We start from the raw sequence: 26,256 nt of genomic DNA on the forward strand, positions 1-26,256 counted from the left end.
CACAGCTTGATTCTGCTTCTGCATTTCTCAGTAGACTTCACCCAGATGTTAAGCATCACTGAGCACAACGCTTTCCCTAACACAAATGCACTCCCCTAAGTACTCCAGTGAAACTCAAGGAAGAAGTATTTCATCTCTTGTAGACACCATCTGATCTGAAACTGAGTATCCATCCTTTATTTTTGCAGGTGTCTCTAGCAAGCTGAAAGCCACCAGCACGGTCAGAGCATCTTGCCCTTTAATGCCCAGTAGCAATTGCTTTGCAGCTCAGGGCCCAAGCTGGGAGACCACTGTCCCAGTGCAGGCATCCCTTTGGCACCTGATCATTACACAGAGTACAGTCCTAGGTCCTACCAGAGGCAGAGCCTGTTTATAAATTACAGAGATGACAAACGAGCATGGCAAGTTGGAGGTTGCACTTCTTTGTCACTTCAAACTGCAAACCAAGGGAACACTTTATATATTGGTGTTAAAAAGCCACCTTCAGGTGACTCATGGCTTGCAACAATCATTTCTCTTCCATGTGTTTTAAAGCTTAGGCCTTTGACAGACACGTCATTGTCACAGATGAATGGACCTTTGTAAATATGGATGACAATGAAAATGAACTCCAGCATAAATGGGTATTTCCATCCAGGATGCAGAAAGGTTCTGGGTGGAGGCCATGTGGATTTAATTTTCCTGCAAACACATCAAAGAAAAGCTGCTGAGAATGTCTTACTCGACTCCAAGTAAACATCCATGACCAGAAAAGAGGTTACACAAATGACATGCGCTGAGTTCCTCTGCACCGGAAAAGCCTCATGTGTTTTTCTTCTAATTAAACCCTTCCTCCACAGCTAATTGATACCTTGACGAAGAGCTGTAATACACTCCAGGAAATCTAACCCTGTACTTTGTACTCATGTAACACAGACTCAATCATCACAGAGCAGGCTTCAAATTTTGATTTTCTTGATAAAAACTTGGCATAAAAAGCCTCAGTAAAACCCCAAGACTCTTCTATTTCCCTTTCCACACATACATACTTAGGTCAGAGAAGAGGTGCTTTTGCATGTAAACCCTGCCTGTCTATGGTTTATACCTGAATTTGCATTTTTCTTGCACAGGTACTAACATCTCCTAGATTGGTCAAAGGACAGAGCTCATCCACCTCAAGAGCTCCTTGCCTCCATGAGCAATAGCAGTTGCTGCCATGGATGGATTCATACTGCTGACCCCTTGAGAAAAACTGATCACTCATAACACAGCTTGAAGAGTTTGACTTGGCTGGTTGTTCCTAAATCAAACTTTTGTTTCATTTCAACTTTAATCTAGACTTTCTAATCTAACATATACTTTACTCCAGCTTATCTGCAAAAGATCTCAAGAGATGAAGAACCGACAACATCCCTAAAAAAAAAAATTTTTTGAAGTGCGAATCTTCTAACTTCCAACCTCTACATCTTCACTTTCCCTTCCTGTAGGATAGAAACTTCTTCCATGTAAGTAGTCCCAGGCTAATTATGTGAACAGACTGTATATGTCCAGTTTCTTCTCTTCTCTAATTTCTTCTTTCTAGATTTCAAATTACTCTTGCAGCTCTTTCTGAAGGTTGGAGCTATCTTTAGCAAAGCTCTCATGCCAGAACTCAATACTTCATGCTAAAATCACCTGCAACAGCAGCAAGACATCAGCCCAGAAAGGAAGCACCACAATACCGTGACTTTTATCCATCCATGTTTCTAAATCCACTGAAAACTTTCACGAAACTGTGCTGACCTTCTCCAAGCTCTCACACACCTGAGCTGATGTTGACAGCACCTCCTCTCAGTCAGCTCCCCGTTTTGCAGAGGATAGACTTAATCTGGCTGGCTTAAATTTTCAAGACCATTCTGCCTTAGAGTCCTCCAAGTCAGTAAAACACTATCTTGCTCTTAAAACATAGCTTGTCCAGGTCTTCCCATTGTTCTTGGGAATAAGTTGTTACTTTATAACCTTTAAGGAAGTTGTTTAATGCTTATAACTTTGCCTTGATTTTAAGTAGCGTGGGAGTTATTCCATTGTTAAATTAGTGCACCCATGCTTGCAGTTTGGCTCTTTTGGAAGACAGAAATAATAGGAGGCAGGTTTTCCCCTCCTGCAGAGTATGCCTGCCCTGTATTGGGCCTTTTGGCATTAACTATTGCACAGCTTTCTGATGTTATTATACTTAAATCCTACAGCAAATAGATTTCTCACCAATACCTTTGGTTTCCTGCAGCCAACTCTGCACATCTCCCAGCATCTATTTAAGTTCTCCCTGCAGCTCACTTTCCTGTTTACATCACTGCGGCGGCTTCCCTCCCAAAGCAGAAAGGCTTTGGAAAAAGCACAAACAAACAAGCGTTTCCTCAAGCTGCAGGCAGTTGTGTGCCTCTTCTCCTACCACCTTCCTTCACCCGGTCACAAGTGTCACTTGTATTTAATGACGTACGTTTCCTGTGGGCTCTTTTAATAGGCAGAACCTTTAAATGGCAGAAGATAGGGTGGGGTGGGGTGAAGCACCCACTGAACTTGTGACTGGCAAGAGCAGTTTTGTTTGCATCCAGCAGAGAAGTCCATCAGTAGAGATGACCTCAGGGTCATCCCATGTTCTTATTCCGGCAGGTAAGGAGAAGTTCCCATGTGCTGCACATTTGTGTTTTCATGTTAATTCCTTTTCCAAAAACATTTAGATTTTAATTACATCCACCTAGGGACAGTCAGCATCCTCTGGCATATCTGAAGGTGACTGAAGCCTCCCATGGTCTTTCCTTTGAAAGCATAAACAGCAAAGGAGGTTCTCATCCTGTTCCCATCAAGGTTTTTGGTGCACTCAGCATGAGCTGGTAGCTGCAGTCTCAAATCTTTGGAGTGTCATTACAGAATATGAGAACATCAGTGGCCCACAGAAGACCAAAAAAACTGCTAAGCTTAAAAAGTATCTATGAACAGTTTACGCAAGTCAAAGAACATTTTAAAAAATGAATACTGAAGAAAAGCAACATTATCTTCTTGCTGAATATCTGCAAAAAGAAAATATTTACCTCTCATCTTTAGATAAAGCCTATACCTTGCCCACGCTCAATAAATTATTAAGGTAATATCTAGAAGGGAGGAAGAAGATAACCACCGATTTGGGGATTTTTTTCCAACTTTTAATTTGTTTTTCACTATCTCCAGCTGTTATAACTACTCTAAGCACATTCAGCAGATGATAAGCATTTATCTCGATACAGCTTTTTTTTAATTATTATTATTATTATTATTATTATTATTATTATTATTCAACCCCTTAAACTAAGATTTCACTTTGGCTTCAACTCCTGTTAACCAGGGACACAAAATTGACAGGAAGTGCACATTTAACCTTCAGTGCACCATCTATGAAGTTGGTTATCTTTTTCCTTAAGGCAGTTCTGAGTACTGTGTACAGCTCTTGGTCCCTTACTTCAAGAAAGATATTGAGGTGCTGGAGCAGGTCCAGAGAGCAAGGAGGCTGTGAAGGTACTAGGGGGAAAGTCTTTTAAGAAGAAGCTGTGGCAGCTGAGGTCATTTAGCCTGGAGGAGACTCAGGGGGGACCTTTTCACTTGAGGTACAACTACCTCAAGGGAGGCTGTAGCCAGGTGGGGATCGGGCTCTTCTCTCAGGCAAACAGTGACAGGATGAGAGGGCACGGCCTGAAGCTGAGCCACGGAAGGTTTAGGTTGGATATCAGGAAGCACTTCCTCACGGAGAGGGTGATCAGGCATTAGAATGGACTGCCCAGGGAAGTGGTGGAGTCACTGTCCATCCCTGGAGGTGTTTAAGGAAAGGCTGGATGTGGCACTTAGCAGCACGATCGAGCCATTGCGGTGGTGTTAAGCCATAGGTTGGACTTGATGATCTCAGAGGTCTTTTCCAGCCCCAATAATTCTGATTCATCCAGTTATATGACAAGTATCTGGCTTCCTTGCTTAGGATTTACCTGCCTATGCCACTACACCCATTAGTATATTGGAGCAAGTGGAAAGACAGAAAGACAGACCCTTGGCCTGAAGATGGGTCTCCCTGCATTGTGGAAAGGGATGGTAGCTCCACACCCAGCACTTCAGCGGGATGTTTTGGCTCCCAGACAAGCAGCGGAAGCGTGACGTGCCAAGACTGCCCTGCAAGGCCTTGTTGTCTGACAGAAATTAATATTCAGAGAAAACAGCAATGCGTTTCAGCGTTTGAAGGGAAAGAAAATGCACACGTTGCCCAAAAGCAAGTTGAATATGAGCTTCGCAAAACAATTCACACTGTGGTGGGAGATGAGAAATTGTCAAGTTGTCTGAAAAAAAAAACACAAAACAACAAACACCACAAAAAAAACCCCCAAACCACCAAAAAACCCACAACAACCTAACCACCAAACAAAACAACCCCCCCCCCAAGCCTTTGAGTCTGATCAAGTGTTATTTCCAATATTAACCTGCAAGGTGGAGCAAGGGCCAAGTCAAAAGGTTATGCCTTGAAGAACCTGCAAAAGCTGCTTCTTCATCCAGGGAATGCTTTTTATTAATTACAGCACTGTGATGAGGCAGCAGCCCAACCAACTCATGTTTTCCCCACCATGGGGATAGCCCCACCAGTTCAAGGATATGAAGATGTTCTATATATCGATGCAGTACTTCGTGTACTGTGGAAACTCAAGGCAGTGCCACCATGAGTGTTTAGTTACTGGCAATGTAACAGACCCCACTCCACCCAAAATAGAAAGCTGAGGTGGAAAGCCAGCTACTCATCCCAATCCAGTGCTCTCCCTCAGAAATGCATAGACGATGCATACCATCAATTTTGAGGTAAAAAGGAGAAACCACATCCTCGCTTCAGCCTGTCCAGATATGCTCAGGCTGTAATGAGTCCACAGAGAACTTGGGAGTTGAATCCCCATCCACCACCCACATGCCTGCTCATTTTAGGACACATGGATTTAAAAGCAGGTATCAATGTATGTATTTTTAAAATGAGCTGATATTAGCTAAAAGTAACAAAAGTTACTTGCACGGTGGCTGAACAAATTGCCTCCATTCCATTAACAAGGCAACATGAGTTGAGTGGTAGAAAATGTCCATTCCTCTAGCTGAGTACCAGCAAATGCTCACCTTGCTAATAAATTAGGTGGGATGGCTGTCTCTAAACAGGGTCGAGATGTAGCAGCATCCCTCTTATAGGAGTCTAGGTAAACCTTGGACAGAAGACGTCAAGATGCACTTTCAATCAAATATATGAAGTTTAGCTGTAACAATCCTGTGCCAAAACCAACACAAAGACAGTGACCTCTGGAATTCAGGGCTGCTTGCAGATGTCCTAAAGGATGCCATTGACTAAGTCATACAAAAGGTACTTTAACCCCTGGCACTGATTAATCTAGATATTTTTCCTAGCAAAAACCCTTATTACTGAGAGTTTCCAATTATTTGCAGGAAAATTCAGAAGAGAACAAGTTGATACTAATTTGTTAAAAAGACAGATAAACATGTACAGGAAATACTTCTATGAAGGTCCTGATCCTCTGAAGATTAATAATCTACAGTAGTGGAGACAAAACCATGACACTGAGGAAATAAGCAAACTATAAAAACAGGAAGAAGTGGAAGTTTATTTTTTTTATGTTATTTTGAGGGAATATTTGTTTTTCTGAAGCTTAAGATACCAAAAAAGCCTCCATCTGTAGGTCACACTATTCTCTATACAAAAGCAGCTGCAGAGAGTTTCCTCATCCAGGTCCCCAGAGCTGTCAGCCCAGGGAGGCCATCCTGCACATTACGGATTAGCTGCCTCCCTAGCCAACATTGTTATTTGGTTTTCACCTCATTTAAAGTCATTGCAAGTCACTGAAAGGTCTGTCACTGTGTGTTCATTTTTTCTGTAGGTGATAACAATAAATCAAGTTATTTTGCTGTTGCGTTTCCTTCCCACAACCACCGGATGAAAGTGCTCCCTCCAGACATGTATTTCAGTATATTTACTGTAATATTTGATATCAAGGCAGTGCTTATTGGAAATTAAGGAGTTTGCCTCAAACAGAAATTACCAAAAAAAGCTGTCCTGGATTCTCTTGCCTTGTTTTTTTTTCAAATGAAAATAAAACCACCACCAGCATGAATTACAGTCCCTCCCAAGGAAGAAGCTTGGATGTGCTGAGGCCAAACACCACTTCTGCAGTGACTTGCTGGCACAACATTTTTGGACAGTTGCAAGTCACCTAAGCTGAATCAATACAACCATTTTGTCCAGAGGCACTAACCTTTTCTTCCATTTCAAACATCTTGTGATTCATGCCTTATACATAAGTTATCTTACTTAAGTGAGCACTGCTAAGGCTGCCAAAGCAGGTCTTCTGCTATTAAAGGAGGTGAGGAGAAGAGGGAATAAGACACCACATCAATATTCCCTCATTCAGAAACTTTTTAAAGTAACTTCTCCACCTTCTTCTTGTAAAAGCCTGAAAGAAATTTAGCTAGTTCCCATTGCAAATAATTCTACACACACATACTGAATGACACCTTAAGAGCTGAATTAAGCTCACATCTTGCCTGCATAATTCTCAGAACATGGAAAGCCATCAGTACAGAAACTAAGTTTAACTCAATCTGAAAAAGAGTTTAAATATTTATACTTCTAATACGTTCTTGTCACTTTGCTCTTTCGTACCATATATAGTCGAATTATTTTTGTCCAATGGAAGCAATCCCTTTGAATTGCATTTCTACATTAGCAGATGTTACTTAACTATGTGGCGAAAACTACGTAGATATAAAAAAAAGCAACTGCAATACAATCAATCCAAGTGGAGCTTTCCACTTGGATCTGACCTCTACCACAACTGCAGTGAAGACCTAGATGCTATTTGTATGCTTACTGCATGCTACATTTGTATGAATATATAAATAACTGTATATTGTATCAAATATTATGCATTTGCTATCTGCCTGACCCAGAATATACCCAGCTACATGTTTCTGGTTTTGTATGTATCAACCAGGGGAGTGACTGACTATACCAACACTATAGGCAGATAAACTGCATTAAAATCAGAGAACCAAAGTTCAGACTTTGAAACAATTTTAAAATTTCAGTTCACACAAAAATTCCTGTCTAGAGAAACACTGATGCTGCCAGAGTGGCACAGAGCACACCAACATGCCAGACTAGCTATTGGGTACCTGCCTTATGCCAATTCACATGCCCTTTTCAAGTCATTACTTAAGTTAAAATCCTGCCGAATCACTGCAGAGGCAAGCAGACCAGATGTTTCTCTTTTCTATTTTTTGTTTTTGTCTCCCACGTGTCAGTGTTCCAGGGTTTATGCCTGACGAGTTCGTAGCTCCTCACGTTAACCAATGGCATCGGTAATTAAACAACTCCCATCAATTACAAGCAGAAATTGAAATAACAACAGTGGCAGACAGAGCCGTTAAGTGCTGGCTTCCAGGAAATCACTACCAAGAGCACTGTTAAAGTTCACGCTCTCTGGCTAATTAAGTATTTGAGGCAGCAGTGAGAAGCTGCACCCGTGTACAGCACTCGCCAAGGTTCCCTGTGCTTCACACCCTGAAATGTCAGCCAGAAATGCCATTTCAACCCTGAACTGACACCCAAATATTCTGGGTCCACCCTTTCTTTGCTCTGGAGGGAGATAAAAGGATGACCTATGAAAAAAATGGACAATTATTTCCACAAAAAATACCTTTTACTTCTGCCACGAAAGCAGTTCGTCAGGTGTGAGACAACTCTCAAAATACCAGTCTGTTTTTCTTCATCTGCCAATACCCAAGAGATACTTTCAGAAGTCACAGATTGGCTTTTCCAATCCCTTTCTTCAAAGCATGTAAAAGTACTATTGAAGAAACAAACAAAGCACACTAAAATGATGGATGCCTTGTCTAAAGCAGCCTTCCAAGCTTTGGCAGCCCTTGTTACAGAGCACGCAGTGCAAGAGGACAGTTGTAACCCAGCTGATGATGAAAGGGTTGGACATCTCTTCTGGGATATCTTACGATTTCTTGGCTTTGCAAAGCCCCCTGGGTGAATGGGGTGGTTTTGAATTATCCATTAGATCAACTGGTGTTTAATGCCCATAGGTACTTCAGCAAGTCAGAGATGCCAGTTGACATCAGGAAATAAAATAAAAAATTGTAATCAAAACAAAATCAAGCAGCTTTAAAAGTTTCCATGGCACTTACTGACTGTGGTTTCTCCAACCAACCAAGGTAGCAACCGGGAAGTCTGGGGACTCCCATCATGCCTATGATGACCAGCTGTATGGAGGATCCTAAAGGGATTACGCCAAAATCCCAATTCCTGGATAGTGCTCAGGACTTCCTTGTGACCTTCTGCCAAGCAAGTGGCATTGTGAGAAGTGGCTCCTCATTTGTGGTCCTGAAATGCTAGTGTGAAATGGGCACAGACAGGTTTTAGGAACAGTCACAGACGATTTTAATAACTTTAACCTGCTAACAGTTGGCAACACAATAACCTGCCCCCATGGGCTGCTGATGGTGCTACATCCTATTTCTATCCACTTATAAAGCTAAAACTAAGCTTTTCATGTGATACACAGTAATTCTTGCTTTGGGTCCCAGTGCTTGTTTGGGCAGGCTTTCTATTCACCTAGGGCAAGAGCACTCTTCAAATTTAATTAGGTCATATCCCAGGCTGAAGACTTCAATAATCAATGGAAACATCGCACCAACCTACGGTGTGCCCTGTATGCCTCTCATGCTTTGTGTGGTGGAAGTCCGAGGGTGGGAAGAAGTTTTAATTTTAGCAAAAAGAGAAAACACATTCACCACACTGCCTGGTTAAAGAAATATAAAATAAAAATCCACTCTACCACAAGCCTGGCTCCAAGATGCTGCTGGGCTAACTTACCCATGTTCTATAATGCAGAAGGAGCACTAAGTGGCAAAAAGTGTTCACAACATTAGAGCTACAGCCATACGCAACATAAGCCAAAGGAGCTATGCTACCCCAACATGTGAAGAGACTGCACAGCTTCTGAAGGTACAAAAGCCCTGAAGCCACCATACGTATATGGACAGACATGTTGAGGGAGACCATCGCAAACTTCATCCTTGACGCAACACGAGTGATGGCGTGACCTCACAGAGGCTTCTGGCCATGCTCAGGAAGCAGTGTATCTTGAAGCTACATTTTGGAAATCAAACACAGGGGAAATACCTTCTTCTATAGAGGTTTCTTGCATGCTTACGTTTCCCCGTGCCAGGTTGTTTTATGTTTTTGTATGGAAAAACCACAATGACCAATCTCAGAGAGACTTTTTCCACATTTGTCTGCACATATTTGATTGAACGGAAAATGGTAACCCTCTTCTGACCTTTACAACAAGGCACTCTTGACAAAATTAAGTCTATACTGGAGAGAGAAGTTACCACATACAGAAGTAAATATCTTTCTTAAACCACAAAGAGGTTAGTATATTTAATATTTTAACTAGATCATGAATTACCTAGCCACATTCCTGCAAAAAAGTTCCTAAATTTGTTGTTCCAAAATAAAATTAATATACAGAGACTTGAATTAAGCCTTTTAGGTATTTCCTTCCCCATATGTAAGGTCCACAGCTTTCAGAAGTTAAATATAAAATATCAAGAACATGCACAAGTTGCAAACAGGCATAACCCTTTTACCTTCTTTTATTCAATGAAGAAACTCTTGCACAGCAAAGTTAACCTTCCCTGAAATGCAGCACCTTCCAACAAGTCACATTTTCCCCTCTCTCCAGTCTGAAGTTTTCTCCAGGTTTTAAAAATTTACCTTTGCTGTCAAAGGAGTTTCTAAACCCCCTTTATGAATTATACAGCAAGAGATGTCCAAAATCAGGTGGCTCAACCAGGCACATTCCTATGGGGGCCATCCAAGGAAAACCCTGCTTGGTTTTCTGCCATCTCAACCAACCGAAGGAGCTGCAAGGGCAGCTCAGGCAATCTCTAAGTTGGACCTTTCTGGGCCTTATGTTATGCATCTCCTAGAAAACCAGTTTTAACTTAGAGGTTTTTTCCTATCCAGAATTTGAAGCTAAACATCAAATCAGCAAAACGCCCCAGTGGGATTACTTCCTTTCAATTAATACAAACTCACCATTTTCAAGTGTCTTGAGATGCACAACGTGACAGGAAAATTTACCTATGGATTGAGGAGAACCTTTCTGCATTTTCCGTACTTGCTGCAAAAGACCCCGAGCACAGCTTTAGGCATCGGGCAGTTTTCTCCTAACACAACAGCACTTCTGTAAAACAGGGCACAGCTCCCTTTATCGTTTGCTTTGCACTGTGGACTTCCACACCAACCACAACCAGCCCGTCATGCTTCAGTCGCCTCTCCCTGGCTATTTACTTAAGGCTGGGTACGGCCAGGAATTCCTTCGCGTAACAAAATGTACAAACGTGCTTTTATCCAGCGTGTTTCGACACCAAAGAGCACTCTCAAGGAGTTTCCCTCTTCTGTCCTGGGGACCTGGTTTTACTCAGAAGTTCAGGGAGCAGCAGAAGTTTCTTGCTGGAAAAAGTCATACACAGAAGTAGAGGAAAGGGGCTGAGCATTTATTCCATCCACCTAAGGAAACATCAGCTTAGAAGACCAGTTGGCTATTAGTTGCTGGGACACACTTCCAATTAAAACTTGCAAAAGCCAAAGCATCCCTCTCTCACAGGCTATTTTCCAAACAGGGACCTGGTAGGACCTTGTGCACCCCACCATTTCATGGAAGAAAGCAGAATTGGGTTTTCCTTTGCAAACATCACAGCATCTCAGTGCTGCCAGGCAAATGCATACAACTGCTGTCATGGTAGTTCTGGAGTTACCTGAAGCTGCACTGCCATCATCCACCTGGATGACATCAAGCAAGGAAGGCATGGAGGAGGAACATACAACACACATGCTTGAATGCTCAGGCTGAGGTCAAAAGACCATCCCCTGCTCCCCTGCCATGCTGCTGGGCACCCATGCTCTGCCAGAATCGGCCAGAAAGCAAGGCATGATACTAGGCTTAGAAGCTTAATGGGTGAGAAAACCAGCCAGTTGCTCTGTACCTGCTAAGAAATACATCTCTGAATGATAAGCCAAAGACACACACCATCTGACAAGAGAAGACACTGTCTGCAGACACAAAGAAGATTAACTTCTACTGGTCTAAAGAAAATACAGACACTACCTTCTCATGCCCCTTCATTGGAGCAAGTGGTGACCCAACTGTCCAAGGTCCACATCGTGGCAGTTTTAAAAACCACAAACTGGAACACATCAGTACAAGAAGCATTAGCACTTTTCCTGCAGAGCCATCACCAATTAAGTCAAGAAATTTCCCTGTCATACATCCCATCCCTTCACTCCACACCGCTCTCATTATGTGCAAGGATGTTAGCTTCCATATACACTGCAAAAAAATCCAGTACTAACCATACTCAAAAGCATCATTGGTAGCTGTTTACCAGGTATTTTTTAATGCACCCTAATATTTGGACTGTTGCATTCATAAGAAGATGAGAGGATATGAAAGATCCTTGATGCTCAGCTCACAGCTGAAGACCCCCTAACTTTAACCATTGGAAGAGATGTCTCCCAGGCACAATCATGTTCCCTTCAACTACCAGCAGCATTATATTCCTTCCAAGTCCACTGTGCAACTTCTTTATAGCATTAATTACAACAAACAGTAGATGTTACATGTTGTCCAGATGACTGGTCAGTGACAACAGATCCAGAAGCCCCTTCTGAGTCAGCTGAATTTTTCTACTCTTGCCTACCAGGCAGGGGTTGATTTCCTGCCTGACAAAGGTGGCACCATGGCCATACCATGAGTAGGCAGCCAGGACTCAGAAGCGGTGATTCAAGGTGGATGATCATCTGGAAGAAGGCCCAACTGGGGATTTTTTTGATTTCTAGCCTTGCCTCTACTATCCAGGCCACAACTATTCAGACTCCAAGTGCAGAAATAAAAGAGTACTCAATATATAGATATCTTTTGGTATGTATATTTTAGTAACTTTTTCCTTCTTAAAATACATATAGGGAAGTACTACTTGCAGCCAAGTATTCTCAGAAGCATACCAGACTCACGTAGAACCACAACCTGATAAATGGTCTTGTGAAAAATTATTCCTCTTATCCCTCCTTCAATGAGGAAGGAGAAGAGGGAAGTAGCCTAGTAGTATTTAACTGCTTTTTCTTTGATACCGAGTTGCACAAAAGGTATGTGTTTGTGCAATCTCAAAATTTAAGTGCTGGAACATAGGACACATTTTCCTCTGAACCACCTTGCCCCAAACCAACATAGGTTTGTAATCCAAGACAACCCGATTTACAAAAGCACCCTGTGATTTTGTCATTTGAATCACTGCAGAACTCAGAGTGTGTTTTGTCCAACAGAGGCAAAACCAAAGCAGCAAGTCTGCTCTCTTGCTCACTGCCATTTGCCTTTGTTAATGCTAAGTCAGCACTGAGAAAGTAAATTAAGCCTCTGACTCTCAACTCCTACAATCACAAGTTAGACGGCACCAACTTCGGAAGTTTATGGGTTTGGTTTTTGTGAAAGGTAAAAGGGGAAATGTACACAAAAACACCCTTCTTTCCCTTTCCCTTCCTTCTCATAAGGAGGAGTGTTTGTTTATTTTATTCAACCCAATGAAAGGCTGGGAAAGCTATTCCACTAATACGCTGATAAAGGTAGCCCACACTTCCTATGAGATATAGTAAAGGGAAGGAGTGGAAAAAAAAGCCTACCCAAACACCCTCACCAGCAATAAGGCCACTAGAAATGGTATTAATGACTTTTTTGCAGAACAGCAAGTTATATCAACAAAATAACCCTGTTTACTATTCACCTAATAGCTTCCTGTATGAGAAAATATAAAGGTACATGCAACACTCCATAGCCAAAGCACATCCAAGACAAAAACGCCTCAGGTAGGGATTTTGCATTGCAACTCGTAGAACTTTCTAATCACCATTTCTAAAATAATCCATGCAGCTGCAAACTTTAGGAAACAATCATTTGGTTGCATATGGGGATTGAGGTGGAGAGTATGTGTGTGTGGACACTTCTCTGCAGGCCCTGGAAATTATTTCAGGGATCTTATTTAACGGCATGCACGCAGAACCAAACAAAATGAGTGGTTGGTGGCAGACCTCATTAGGCTGTAATTTTTTTCATTCATAGGCTGTGATTTCAAAAGGCTCTTAACAGCTTGCTGGGGGAGGACTGGCACGGCTGAGGTCAAGCAGGCACACCAACTGCTAGCTTCACACCCAAAAAGCAGAAGAGCACAGCTAGATCTTGTCCTCTGGGTATACAAGCATTTCTGGGGCCTAATAATAAAACTTGGAGAGAAGCAAGAAGATTTTTTACATGCAAAAGAAGTTGAGTAAAAACATCACTGCACCACAAGCACATGTATTTGAACATTGTCCAGGACAGCATCATGCAAGACAGCCATGGCAATCCCCGGGCCAACAAACTCCTTTGGAGTTCAATCCAAGGCATCAAAATAAGCCTGTTTCTACCTCCCCTTTACCTGCTGTCTGGTAATAATTTCTACACATACTACACACATGTGAAAACAACTTTTAGGTGGGGGAGGATCCCTAACCCCACATGCACACATCAAGTCAAATGGATAAAAACACCCACCACCATTCCTTCTGCCACTGCTCAGGGTACACTTGCAGCCCAGAAAGCCAATGGGATCCTTGGCTTCATCAAGACAATTGTGGCCAGCAGGTTGAGGGAAGTGATTCTCCCCCTCTACGCTGCTCTTGTGAGACCCCACCTGGAGAACTGCATCCAGTTCTGGAGCCCCTTTTACAGAAGGGACATGGATGTGTGTCCAGGAGGGTGCTGGAGCGTGTCCAGAGAAGGGCCATGAGGATGATCAGAGGGCTGGAGCACCTCTCCTATGAGGACAGACTGAAAGAGTTGGGGTTATTCAGTCTGGAGAGAAGGCGGCTCTGAGGAGACCTTCTTGTAGCCTTCCAGTATCTGAAGGGGCCTAGAAAAAAGCTGGTGAGGGACTTTTTAGGATGTCAGGTAGTGTTAGGACTAGGGAGAATGGATTCAAACTAGAGGAGGGTAGATTTAGATTAGATATTAGGAAGAAGTTCTTCACCATGAGGGTGGTGAGACACTGGAACAGGTTGCCCAGTGAGGTGGTGAAAGCCTCATGGAAGTTTTTAAGGCCAGTCTGGATGGGGCTCTGAGCAACTTGATCTAGTGGGAGGTGTCCCTGCCCATAGCAGGGGGGTGGAACTAGATGATCTTAAAGGTCCTTCCAACCCTGAAAATTCTGTAATTCTATGTTCACCCCCACCAACCTGCACTTTTAACAAAAAATCATCACTTATTCAGACAAACTGACCTGAGAAGTTTTACATCTTCTGCATAATGGCAGGGGAGACAGAGCCTTTTAAATAATTGATAAAAGCAGACAGACAGAATGAACAGATTAAAAAAAAAAAAAAAAAAAAAAAAGTTGATATTTATCATAACTTGCTTCAGGAGCTACTGTAAAAAGGCACATTGCTGACCAGATAAGATCTTCCAAAGAGTTTCTGTATACATAGGCATAAGGGGAAATGGTTTATTTGGGCTTTAAGGTTCTTCCTGTAGGATGCAGTGTTTATAAAGGGTATTTCTAGAACTTCCTGACTGCATTTGTGAGAGAGAGCTCTACGTACGTGTCCAGCTCCCCTCCACACCAGCCTGCCTGTCCACAGGATTTATACACCCAAAGCCTTTGGAGTACAGAAGCTGCTGATGCTTTGAGAGAAGTCATGCAGCTTAGAAGCACCAAGCTTCAAGTACAGTAAAATTACAGTTCTTCTTGATGTGTTTTTTTCCTAGAAAAATCCACTTGTTATCCTTGTCTCTACAACTTGCAATGAATGCACTGAGTCCCCTTTCTCCCTCTCTGCTATCAATCTCTCTTCACTGTTTTAGATACTGCTTTTAACCAAGCTAGCTAACTCAACATTTGACTCCCTTTGGACAAAAAGCAGAAGCTCATCTTCAGCATTATTTAATAACTTTTAAGCCATCCAACATTTGGACTTTCATGCAGTATTACAATACTGAACTGCTAAATACTTGCAGAGAAAAAAGGAAAAAAACACAGGATTTTTTTTCTCTTAAGCAGCTCTAGTAGTTTAATTTTAGTACAGCCTTTTATTCTTGTTTTTAAATGCAGAAAGCAAGCTCTGCACTAGGTTTTTCATCCAGCTCAACTAAACATCAGCTGCCTTTTTAAAAGCACAAGGTCATCTGAGCAATGCAAGTATGGCAATTACTGTTTTACAAAACTCTATACCATTTTCTAACCTTGCTATCTTTACAGCCACCAAATTACAGGCACCCAGTAACAACATATAAAGCAATGACAAGCTGCAACCAGCTTAATACCTCTCATGCCAAGTTTCAGTCAAGGATGAATTATGTTGGCAGCACTATAAATCTCCAACAATAAAGTTTTTGCTGTCATTTCACCAGTATCTTTAAAAAAATGCTCATGCATAGTCCACTAAAGTATCAGTGGCTTTTCTGTAATACACGCTTTAAATACATAGAGTGCAACAAGCTCTGAAATAAAGGGATTTATGCTGTGGTTTAACAAGGATGACTATACTCTGGCTCTCCATCCCCACTGAAGCAGTGGGGATGTTAATAAAAGTAAAAAATGAAAACAAAGCTTAAAAAAATTTTAAAAAAAATCTATGCCAAGGAATCACGCATTTTGGGGTTTAGGAAATGTGATCAAATAAGGCAGCTGTATTGCCAAAACTGTGGTGAATATGGTAGAGGGCAGGTCTAGCTCCTGATTTCAGCAAGGTTAAGCATGCTCTTCCATGCTTTTCTGTTCTTCTGTCAAGCAGAGGAGGGTGAATTTCTCTGCTTGCTGGCACCACCAGGACACACTGTATTTGGCACCAAAAAGTAAAATTAGGCATTCAGCTCCCCATTGCACTACTGGACTTCTGTCCTTGCATTCTCACCCATGCAGTACAGACAAACAATGGAAGGATGCAAAGGTCCAAGTGCTACAGGAATGGTGCTGTTAAGCAAAAAATTAAGTTCAACAGCTGAAAAAACTGAGCATGCTTTGAATTAGCCTGGCTGATAGTTTCAGATCTCTATGTAATTTTTAAGAACCAGAGTGTTTGTAAATAACCTGCAACCCTAGACCCAGAAGCCCTGCAGCAGTGGCTGACTCTACATGCCAGCTCTGCTGATGCCTTCCAGCAGCCCTTCACAGCACCCCTTTTGATTTCTGGAAAACAAAAAAAGAGAGGAGCTCCCCAATATTAACACCTAGATATTTCTCATCCCTCAGAGATCTTCCAAGGTTCAAAGACCCCACAAACAACCATCCCAGTTGTATCCTCCTGGCACCACAGCCCAGAAGTGGGGTGAGGGGCTGCAGGGTAGGAGTGGTGTCAAGCCACCAGGGCTGATGCTCACTACTGGGCCATGAACCCAATTATACCCCAAACCATCCTCAACCTCACTTTATCTCATCCCAACTCAAGGCAAAGCACACGCTTCTCTATATGTTTGAAGCATTAGTAACCTTACATCAGCTTGGGGGCATACCTTTCCACTTCTTAAACCACGTAAACAGCCAACCTGCCTTCCAAGCACTGAACAACCCAGGCAGGGGTGTTTGGACATGTCAGCATAAGAAATGGAGCCAGCAGAGGTGAGCTGAGCTCTTGGCTTTCAGCAAGTGCAAGCACATGACAAAAAGGAGGACAAGCATGATGGGCATCTTCTTGGGCAGCATCCTCCTCACCATGGGGATGCTTAAGGTGATACAGGGGAGGAGTAATTTCAGCTGCAGAAAAATGTTGCTCTTATTTTAAAGGAAGGAAGCCACATAAAAACATATATATCCATGGCTATGGAAGAGCTTGCTTTCACGTCATGCCCTGTCTGTCCATTCTCCATGTCAAAAAATTATTTTCACCACCAGTATGTGAATTAATAAACAAGAAGTGTAGTCTAGAGACTCAAAAAGAAAAAAGAACTATTACAAAAATGTGTTTTAGCTCAGGTACTAATTGCTACTAGTGGCATCAACTAATCCTAAGCATGGACTTAATTCCTATAAAACCACATCATTTAAAAAACGTTGTCTTTCTGCAGGCAAAGGGGAGGACAAGGAAGGAGTTGGCAGGCAAGACAGCAGTGCTACAACAGGCTCCAGTGTTTAGGGAAGAAGCTCCTTGATTTCCCACAGCATTTTGAAACTGACTGCTGTGCAAACACCTTCAATGCATTTCAGCTATCACAAAGGAATCTAATCCTGCTCCTAAGTACTCACCAAACAGGCAAGTAATGCTTAACATTTTAATGCACAGCACAAGGAGGGAAGCTGCCTAATCTTCAGACCCACATTTAACTAGCAATAAATGAAGTAATGGGACTATCCAAACAGGACATATGTATAATGCAATTAAAAAAACAATCTAAGCGTTTCCAGACCTCCTCGGGACTTAAGTGCATGTGCAGAACACACTCCTGTCCTTGCACGGCAGCACAGGTCCTTACAAGCAGAGAGACATGTTTTCCATAAACTAGATCAAAAGACACTATCAGGTTTTACAACACATCTCCCAGAACCATCAATGGGAGCCTCACAAACATCAACAGCAGAGGTCTAACAGCAATCAACTCGACTTCCCTACTAAAAACAGGGGTGAAGGTGTGGGGGGATTGCATTCAACAAAAGACACTTTTGTTCCTAGAGAGATGTACACAAGTCCTACAGTTACCTTTGAAAGGTCACTCAATATATGCACAAAAAAACCCCTACATTTATTGTTTAGGTAGTTCAATAAAGACACTATTTTCTGCTTTCATTTTCCCTAGTTTCTGTAGCACCTTGGACAAAAAGCACTAGCTAGCAAGGAACAAGTTCCAACACCACAGGAGTCTTCAGGCCACAAAACACTTTTCTCCTTGCTAAGTACCACCGTCGAGGTTCAAGTACTTTCTGGAGGTGGACAACTCTACCATCTCACTTTTAACACCACCACGGACAAAGAAATTAAGTAATTTTTTTAGAAAGCCCTGTAACCTCTCATGCCCACACCTGTCAGTAAGAAGCTTCCTCCCTAGCTGCAACAGCCATCAGCCATAGGGGCTCAGCTGATAGACTCAAGATCTCTCCTCTGATTACAGCAGAGATTACAGCAGACAGTAGGAGTTGAGAACAAAGGGGAGGAGAAAAAAACCAAAACAAAACAACAAAACCAAACACAGCCCTTGAAGTGTGAGTTGCAAGCAAAGAAAGTCAAAGAAGAAAGTTATTCAAAGAGCCTAAGAACAAGCAGACTGGAGACAAAAATAATAATTTGGGTTAAATCTCACTTAGACCTACTGCAACAGGTAGAACCTGCCAGCTGCTGGCAGAAAGGTCTGTAACAACCTTGATAAAGTGTATTTTGTAATGCTGCTTTTCATAAAACATAGATTACTTTTAAAGTGAAGCATCTACTTGTACTGCATGATGTACAGAGCATGTCACTTCAGTGGCTACATCAGGTACACACTGTGGGAGACCACCTTCCCCTGATGGCAGGGAGAAAATATTGCCAGACGGGTTTCGTTCCCAGCAGGAGTTGTGGCAATGGTAGAAGTCCTGCTTCCAGACCAGAGTGACAAATGAAAGAGCAGAAATAAAACACGTAAGAGGCAAATAATAATAATAATAAAAAACAGGCCCCAAGAGCATAGGGGAAAGGAAACAAAAGAACACAAAAGAAGACACAAAGAGGAGAAAGCAGGCAGGAAAGTGCTGAAACACAGCTGAAGGAGGGAACAGCCCCACATTGGCTCAGCACAGAGAGCTGCTCCAGCCTCTGATGGAGACAAAGCTATGGTTCTCATGCTGGAAAGCTAGCCAAGCAAGCTCACTTCCCTGGATGCAATGAATACAGGGGAGGGAAGAACCACCAGTGACTTTGCCACAGAAGATAAAGTAATGAGATGGAGTTAAGACATACTCTGGGACTTAAAGATGATCTTCCTCTGACCACTCAGCATTTGGTTGACATTGAGCAGGACTAGGAAAAGAGGTCAACAGCATCACTGTGATATCTATGGGTACCAACACCAACGGCCACATCAGTATGGTAGAATGCCCATATCTGATGGTGCCAGGAGGCAGAAGCTCAGCATTTGGGGATTGCTTTGCTATTCCTGCTGCATTAGTAGGGCTTGTTCCCATGCCCTAGATGTGCTTCTGCATCCCGGCACCCTCAGTTTGCCAACTAGAGGGGACCAGCAGACAGGCAGCCTTGCCACGCGAGGAAACCCAACATGAGATTCTACACAGGCACTCAATCTTTGTTCAGAAAAGCTGATGCAATACCAAAAGTGAGGGTTAGGTGCAAAGGGAAGGCATGAAGAGGGCAGCTGGTGTAGCTTAGACGCATTACTCTGCAGCTTCAGAGGGTCAGGTTTTCAGCACTGAGGAAGAACCAGAAGAATAAATGATTAAAGGAAATTTGACAAGGGAAGAGGGTGGAAATAGGTAGGAAAGGAAGAAAACTCAGAAAATCTTGGCAGAATATCAATATGTAGGAAAAGAAAGGAAAAAAAGGAACACTAGAAACCATCAGCTGAATCTACCTGTGTCTACGATGGGAAGAAAAGGTCAGTTCAAGCAAGGTGCTGAGAGATGCTGCACCACTCTCCTTGCTGGCAGGTGTGGAGAACACCTCTCTAACCAGTGCAGGGATTTACAGCCTCTCACTTGCTTACTGTACTCCACAGAAACAGACTGCTGCAGCTTGTATTTTCTGTCTATCAGCTCCATAGTCTATTTGTGCCTTTTTCAGTCAACTGACCTTTTATATTTTATTTCTTTTTAAATTTCTGCTCTGCTTCAGAAAGTTTAAGTCCGCCAAAAATCAAGTGTTCCACTTCTAGGAAAAAGGGCATATCTCAAAAAACATAGTCTGCACAGCTGTACTTTTAGTTTTATTAATCTCTGCGCCCTCTTCACTCCTGCACGTTTCTTGTAAGAAGGATTATCCTCTACTGTCATAAAAAAAGGAAAAGAAAAAAAGGAAAATAAACAAAAACACATTTTCAATAAATTTGTTGAAGGGAGTAGTTCCTACAGCCAAAGCTGGTATGAACAGCAGAGAGAGAGAGAGGTGCACCTCTGCCAGCAAGCCACCAGATCTTGACTTCTGCCATTCAAGGGGCTGGATCAATGTACAACCCTACTTGTGTCAGAATGCAGCAGACCACCTGCACAACTTTGGTATTCAAACTTTCCAAGTACTTCCCTCTCAAGTTTAGTACCTCCAAACTATCATTTATTGATATTCTGCAGGAGAAAAGGAAATAAGTTTACCCGTTCCTCAAGCATGGCAGACTGTAAGAAAGGATTGCAATCAACAGTTAAGTTGTCTCTCAGTCCTCAGGTCTTGTTTTCCATCCTGGTCCAGAAGGGAGGACAATTACCATCATCTCCCTGTGGTATGATGACCAACAGGAAACAATTTTGTGGTTTAAATCCAGCTACCAGTGAACTGAGTCCACGTTAAGAGAGAGCCTCGCTGCACAACGTTCTTTTGTTTACAGCCTTGGGATTTAATTAAATAGGCAGATAAAGCCTACCTTTTAATCCATGCTTGAGGGTGTGCCCCAGTGAGATGAAAAAACAGGCTGCAAAAGCAGGTCAAAGATGCTTCCGTCGCTGGTGCAGCAGCTGCCACATTCAGATACCATCCACTAACACCATCCCACCATACTTCTTCCTGAGAGGAGTTGTGCTAAAAAACCTCACTTTCTGGCCCAAAGTTGGGTTGTTTCATTTTTTTTCTCTTCAATACAGAATCAGGGTTATTCAAGGGCTACTGGTTGCTGTAGTGCAGACTAACACGCCAAGAAATCAAAGTCCAGCCCCATCCTACTTGTGGCAACCTTCTTCCCACAGACCTCCCTTCCAGCTGTGTGACCAAACACCCTCTCCATACATCTTCCACATACAGCTCCTTTCCAAGGCAATTCCAGGACAGAAGTAGAAAGGGTAAATCCCTTTTTTTCCATCCGTCATCCCACAGAGCTATTATTCTCTTGTAAACAGCAACTTCTCCCAGTAACTGAACAAGGCAGCTACTTACATGTCATATTTTAAACAGGCGTGTTTTCAAGCCAAGAAGTAAACAGTTATATTTTGGCAATCCTTCATTTCCTGTCCTATTTATGAGCAATAATGTCATGACACAGAGCATGTCCCATGCCTTACTCCCCAGCTTAAGCTTGCAGCAGAAAAATTTAGCTGAATGAGAAGCTTATGACACCGCCAGAAAAATCATTGGTATTGGGCAAAAGTGTGGTGAAAAATGAAAGACAGAAAAAAAGTGGGTTTTTTTGGTGGAAAGGTCAAACTGCAATACTGACACACTCACCATTCAGAGCAACCACCGCTGGTCCCTGCTCAGCAATGGAGGGAAGTGGGATATTGGGACCAGCGAAAGGACTAATGAGTGCGTGTTAGGTTTAATTTTCTTTCCCTGGACTGGGAAAAATGCATCACCCCAAAGCCTCAAGCTGCATTTTGGCATCCCAGACAAGACTACAGCAACCCCGTGTACCACCCGAGACATATCCCACTTAATCCAGCTCGTTAAAATCCTCTACAGGACCCGTCCCACTTGCAAACACTTGACACACACGCTCCAGGCTCGCTGGAATAAATCAAGCACACGTTCACCAAGCGGCCGGGACACCCCGGGGACACAGCCACTGCCTGGCTGGGGCAGGCATTGCGGCTCCATCCCAAACAGCAGAAGGCTGTGGACCAACACTTCCTCGTTCTCTGACCTTTTCCATTTAATTACTTCCTGTGACTTTCTTGGAAACCGTGCATTGGAACGAGCAAGGCAGCAGCCTCCGGGTGTAAGAGAATCGCTTTAAGGGTGCAGTTTCTAAGTAGGAGGATGAAGTGGAAAAATGCCAGCAGCCCACCCCAGGAGCTGGCAGCTGTGGAGAGGGTCAGGAAGCTGCCCCTCCTCACCCAGGTGTGGGCAACACTGCCCAAAACTCTCCCATCACTTAAGAAGCTTCATGTCTCTGATTTATTATTGGGCATCTCCACTTCCCTCCCCCTCCTGACACCTGCAAAGGAGAAGTGCAGTGGTGATGGAGGCGGGGGGGGGATGAAGGAGGGAAGCAGAAATAAAGGCTGAGATGCAGAAAGAGGCGCTCACTTTGCAATGACAAATTGACCTCTAAGTATCGATCTGAAATGGTGCAGTCATGAAGGGACCAATGAGTTTCCAGCATCCTAAGCCCTATTTTTTCCCTCCTCGGTTTTATAAATTGTTTCAAAACTAAAAATCACATTGAGCTGTTCTCAAACAATTAAAAAAAAAAAAAAGATGGTGGAAAAAAGTCGTCTTATTTACTTGAAGTTATTTTAAAATGCATCCTGACAGCAGTCTTTTTTTTTTTTTTTTTTTTTTTTTTTGTAATCTGGCTGTTACATTTGCTCACAGTGCACTCAGTGAAATGAGAATAGCTATGCAAATTAAAGCCAGATATCTAGGGCAAATAGCACGCTATACTACCATTGTTCTGACAGCTTGAGAAAACTTATCAGGAGGAGCCTGTCCTTATTTCTTTAACACCATATATATTGGGGGAAAAAAAAAAATTAAATCACTTCACCCACCACCGAAATGAAAAACAACCCATGAGTCACCGGCTTCAGCGACGCCATCAATCAATGCAAGGCTGGAAGTGAGGAGCTTATGGAGGAAACCATGGCTTACCTAAAACACCTTACTGTGTGCCCTGCAAGGCAAAGGCCCAGACAAAACTGTGACAAGCCCAACCGCAGCCTCCAGAGCAGCTGCTTGGGACGTGCATAGGGCTGAGGACCACGCTGCATCACTCATCCTGAAAGCCAACGCATCCAGCTGCCAAGAGAACAGCTAATGCTGGCCTGGGCAGTGGGCTGGGTACCAGCTCCTTCTGGCCACCAGTGCTGCCCATCTCTTGGGGACCAAAGCACAACCCCACTGGGATGGCTGGTGGCCCCAGAAGCAGCGGCATGATCCAAGGGCCTATCCCCCCAGCCCAGGTAGGACACAGATGAAGTACCTTAGCCGAAATCTCCCTCGGCATGGCAGCACGTGGAGGAAGAATTTGCTCCAAAACAAACTGCAGCCTACAATTAATGAAAAAAACCAACAAGCATCAGAGCCAAACACTCACTGTTTTACACCCACACACACCTCCACACCAAGCCCTGCAGGAAAACACATTGGGAGCAAAGACTTCCCACAAGATGAAGGTTAGCGAGCAACAGCTTTTGTCCACTGAATCAGGTTAGATTTGTCTCTCTGCTCTCAGACACAAGCCACAAGGACCCACTTCTCCTCCTCTTGTCCAATTTGAGAAATTAAACAAAAAACACTCAACCAAGGACCAGCGGGCTTTTATTGGAAATGAGTTAGCCACATGTTTCCAGCCTGCTAGATCATGGCAATCTGCAGGAGAGAAACTCAGCTTTTTTTGTGTGTGCGTGTAGGAACCATACCAACTTCAAAATAACCACAATTTCAGAAGCTACATATAAACATGTATTTATAGTCTCTTCATTAAGAAGTGCCAAAATAACAATTCCTCTTAACACACACGTTGCAGGCAGAAGCCATTTCCTTCACCGCACACATTTCTTCACTAAATCACCTTAAAATAAGTTTGATGATAAGAAGGTATAAGGGTACCACACGCCGTCAATTATGATTTTTTTTTTTTTCCAGATTCCAAAAACCAAGCCGAAAAGGTTGCACAATTTTGACGCCGCTTTATAAGCCCTGGGAGAAGTCATTTTAAAACGCGGTGCATCCTATGGCGCTTGGCACGGAACCAGCCCTGCATGCAAGTGAGTCATTTCTCTTGACTGTCAATACCCAGAAAGAGACAGCCAGGAACAACGTTTGGGCCAGCGCGGCTTGTAAAAAGCCTGTGCTAAAATTGCGCTGCAGTACCTTTTAAGTTTTTAAGTTTTATTTTGGAGAAGAAAAAAATTCATTTAAAAAAAAGAACAAGAAGAAAAAAAAAATAAATAAAAGGAAAAGAGAGACCCGTCAGGCATTTTGAAAGCCTTGGTGGGGCCTCTCGGAAGATTTGTGGGGAGGTTGGGGAAATGTTGCCGAGTTGATAGGGGGGCAGCGGGAGGGTGCAGCAGGCACCCGCAGCCCCCCCAGACGGGGGTGGGGGGGGGCATAGGGGGTGGCGGTGAATGGGAAGGCCGCCGGTGACCGGGTTTATGAATGCGGCGTCATGTGACGGCGGCGGCGGCCGCCCTCCTATTCACAAAACGGCGGCGGCCGGGGCGGGGATCCGCGACGTCCCCCGTCGCCCCCCCGCGCTTCCCGATTTCTCCCCCCTCCCCAAACCCCGGGGATACGGGGAAGGGGAGCGCACCGCCGCACCGCCTCCCACCCACCTCCTCCTCCGGCTTCCACCGCAGGCCGCCCCCACCGGGAGCCCCGACCTACCCACCTCCCGCCCCCCCTCCCCAACAGGGGGAACAGAGGTGGCGGTGGAGGGTTGTCCGGGGAGGGTCGTGTCCCACTCTTCCTCCCCCACACCCTCATCATGCACCCCAGCCTCCCCGCGCCTCCCGGGGGTTTTTATGAATGAAAAGGCGGGTATGCAAATGAGCGCGGCCCGGGGGGGAGCGCGAAATGGCGGATGCGCGGGAGGGCAGCGCGCACACGTACGCGCGTGTCCGTGTCCCTCTGTCCACCTGGGGTCTGTCTGTATGTCCTGGGGGGAAAGTGGGGTATAAAGGTGAGGGATCGCACCACCCCCCGCCGGGGCAACAAAGGGTGGCCCCCGCCGGCCCTCCCGCCGCTCCCGGCCCCACTCACTCGTCAGGGTAGGCTTCCTCGGTCATCTTCTCCCCGTCTAGGCTCATCCCTCGCCGCGGGCGGCCGGGCTGCGCCTCCGCATCTTCCTGCGCTTCACATGGCGGGGGAGGCCGCGCCGCGGCGGGCCGGGGCTGGCGGCCGCGCCGGGCCCGACGACGCGGGAGCGCGGGCGGCGGCGGGGAGGGGGGGAATGAGGGGTGGAGTGTGGGGGGGTGAGGGGGGGCTACGGCCGCGCTCGTCGCCGGGCGGCGGCGGCGGCCGGGGGCAGAGGACAGGCGGCGGTCAGCGCGCCGCGGGGGCGCGGAGGGGCGCGGCGGCGGCGACGGCGGCGCGGGGTCCGGGCCCGGGGGAGCGGCGCAGCGCCCGGGGGCAGGCGGCGGCGCCGGGCCAGCCCCATGGCCGCGCTCACGCCATGGCGGGGCGCCGCGGATGGCGGCGGAGCGAGAGGAGGGAGGCGGGGAGCCCCGGCAGGAAGCGGCGGCGCTGCCGAGCGGCCACGGCCGCCGGGAGCGGGCAGGGCAGCGCCGGACCCAGGCGGGCGGGAGGGAGGGAGGGAGCCGCGGCGGTGGCGGCGAGGAAGGAGGAGACGCGCCTGCCAGTGGCACCTCCCCCGCGGCGGCGCGGCCCGCCCCGGCCCGGCCCACCGAGCCCCCGCGGCGCAGCGCCCGGGGTGCGGCCGCCGCCGCGCTCGCCTCCTCCCGCCGGCACCGCCCCCCGCGCCGCAGCCCCCGCGCCCCGCCCGCCACTCGGTTCGGTCCGGCTCAGCTGTGGACTCACCTTCTTTTGCTCGGCTGACCGGGCGCTTCTCACCCAACTCTGCTCAGCCCTGTGCAGCCTGACCTCGTCAGTCCCGGCTCAGCCCGATGTCGCCCACCTGAGCTCAGCCAGGCCTAGCTCGCTTCAGCTTGGCCTTGTCAGAGTTCAGCCCTACCCAGCCCAGATAAGTTCGGTTCGGTTCGACCCAACCTGGCCAGCCTGGCTTGGTGCAGGTCCTTGAGGCTGCCAAGGTCCCCTAGGAGGGATTCATTTTCTTGTTGGTGATTGGCACCAGTGTGTGGAGTGATGGGGGCTAACGACCTGCTGCTAGAAAAAGAGTTGGGAGAAGCAGTGTGTCCCCCATAGGGACATATCCCAAGGTGACGGGGCTCTTCTGGGTTTCTCACCACCCTTGTGTTCTTCCCACCCCATCTTGCCCTCTACCAGCTTGCTCAAATCAGCACTTGGAGCCATGATCAGCAATGCTATGGGGGAGCACAGGCATGGTGGTAGTATTGCACAGCTTTTTTGGTCGGTCAGTTAAAATGTTGTGGGTTTTT

At 45.2% G+C, this 26,256-nt stretch overlaps 1 protein-coding gene across 1 annotated transcript in view; it reads right to left on the minus strand.

Moving 5' to 3' along the window:
- Nucleotides 1-25,082, minus strand: part of SPRED2 (sprouty related EVH1 domain containing 2) — a 67,754-nt gene extending 42,672 nt beyond the window's left edge. The window contains exon 1 of the mRNA XM_030447625.1: nucleotides 24,941-25,082. Within this exon, the coding sequence (XP_030303485.1) occupies nucleotides 24,941-24,987 (47 nt within the window). The 5' untranslated portion in view covers nucleotides 24,988-25,082. The remainder of the gene's footprint in view (nucleotides 1-24,940) is intronic.
- Between the last annotated feature and the right edge of the window lie 1,174 nt (nucleotides 25,083-26,256).

The sequence above is a fragment of the Calypte anna genome, chromosome 3 (assembly GCF_003957555.1).
Source record: "Calypte anna isolate BGI_N300 chromosome 3, bCalAnn1_v1.p, whole genome shotgun sequence".
In the NCBI taxonomy this organism is placed as follows: domain Eukaryota; kingdom Metazoa; phylum Chordata; class Aves; order Apodiformes; family Trochilidae; genus Calypte; species Calypte anna.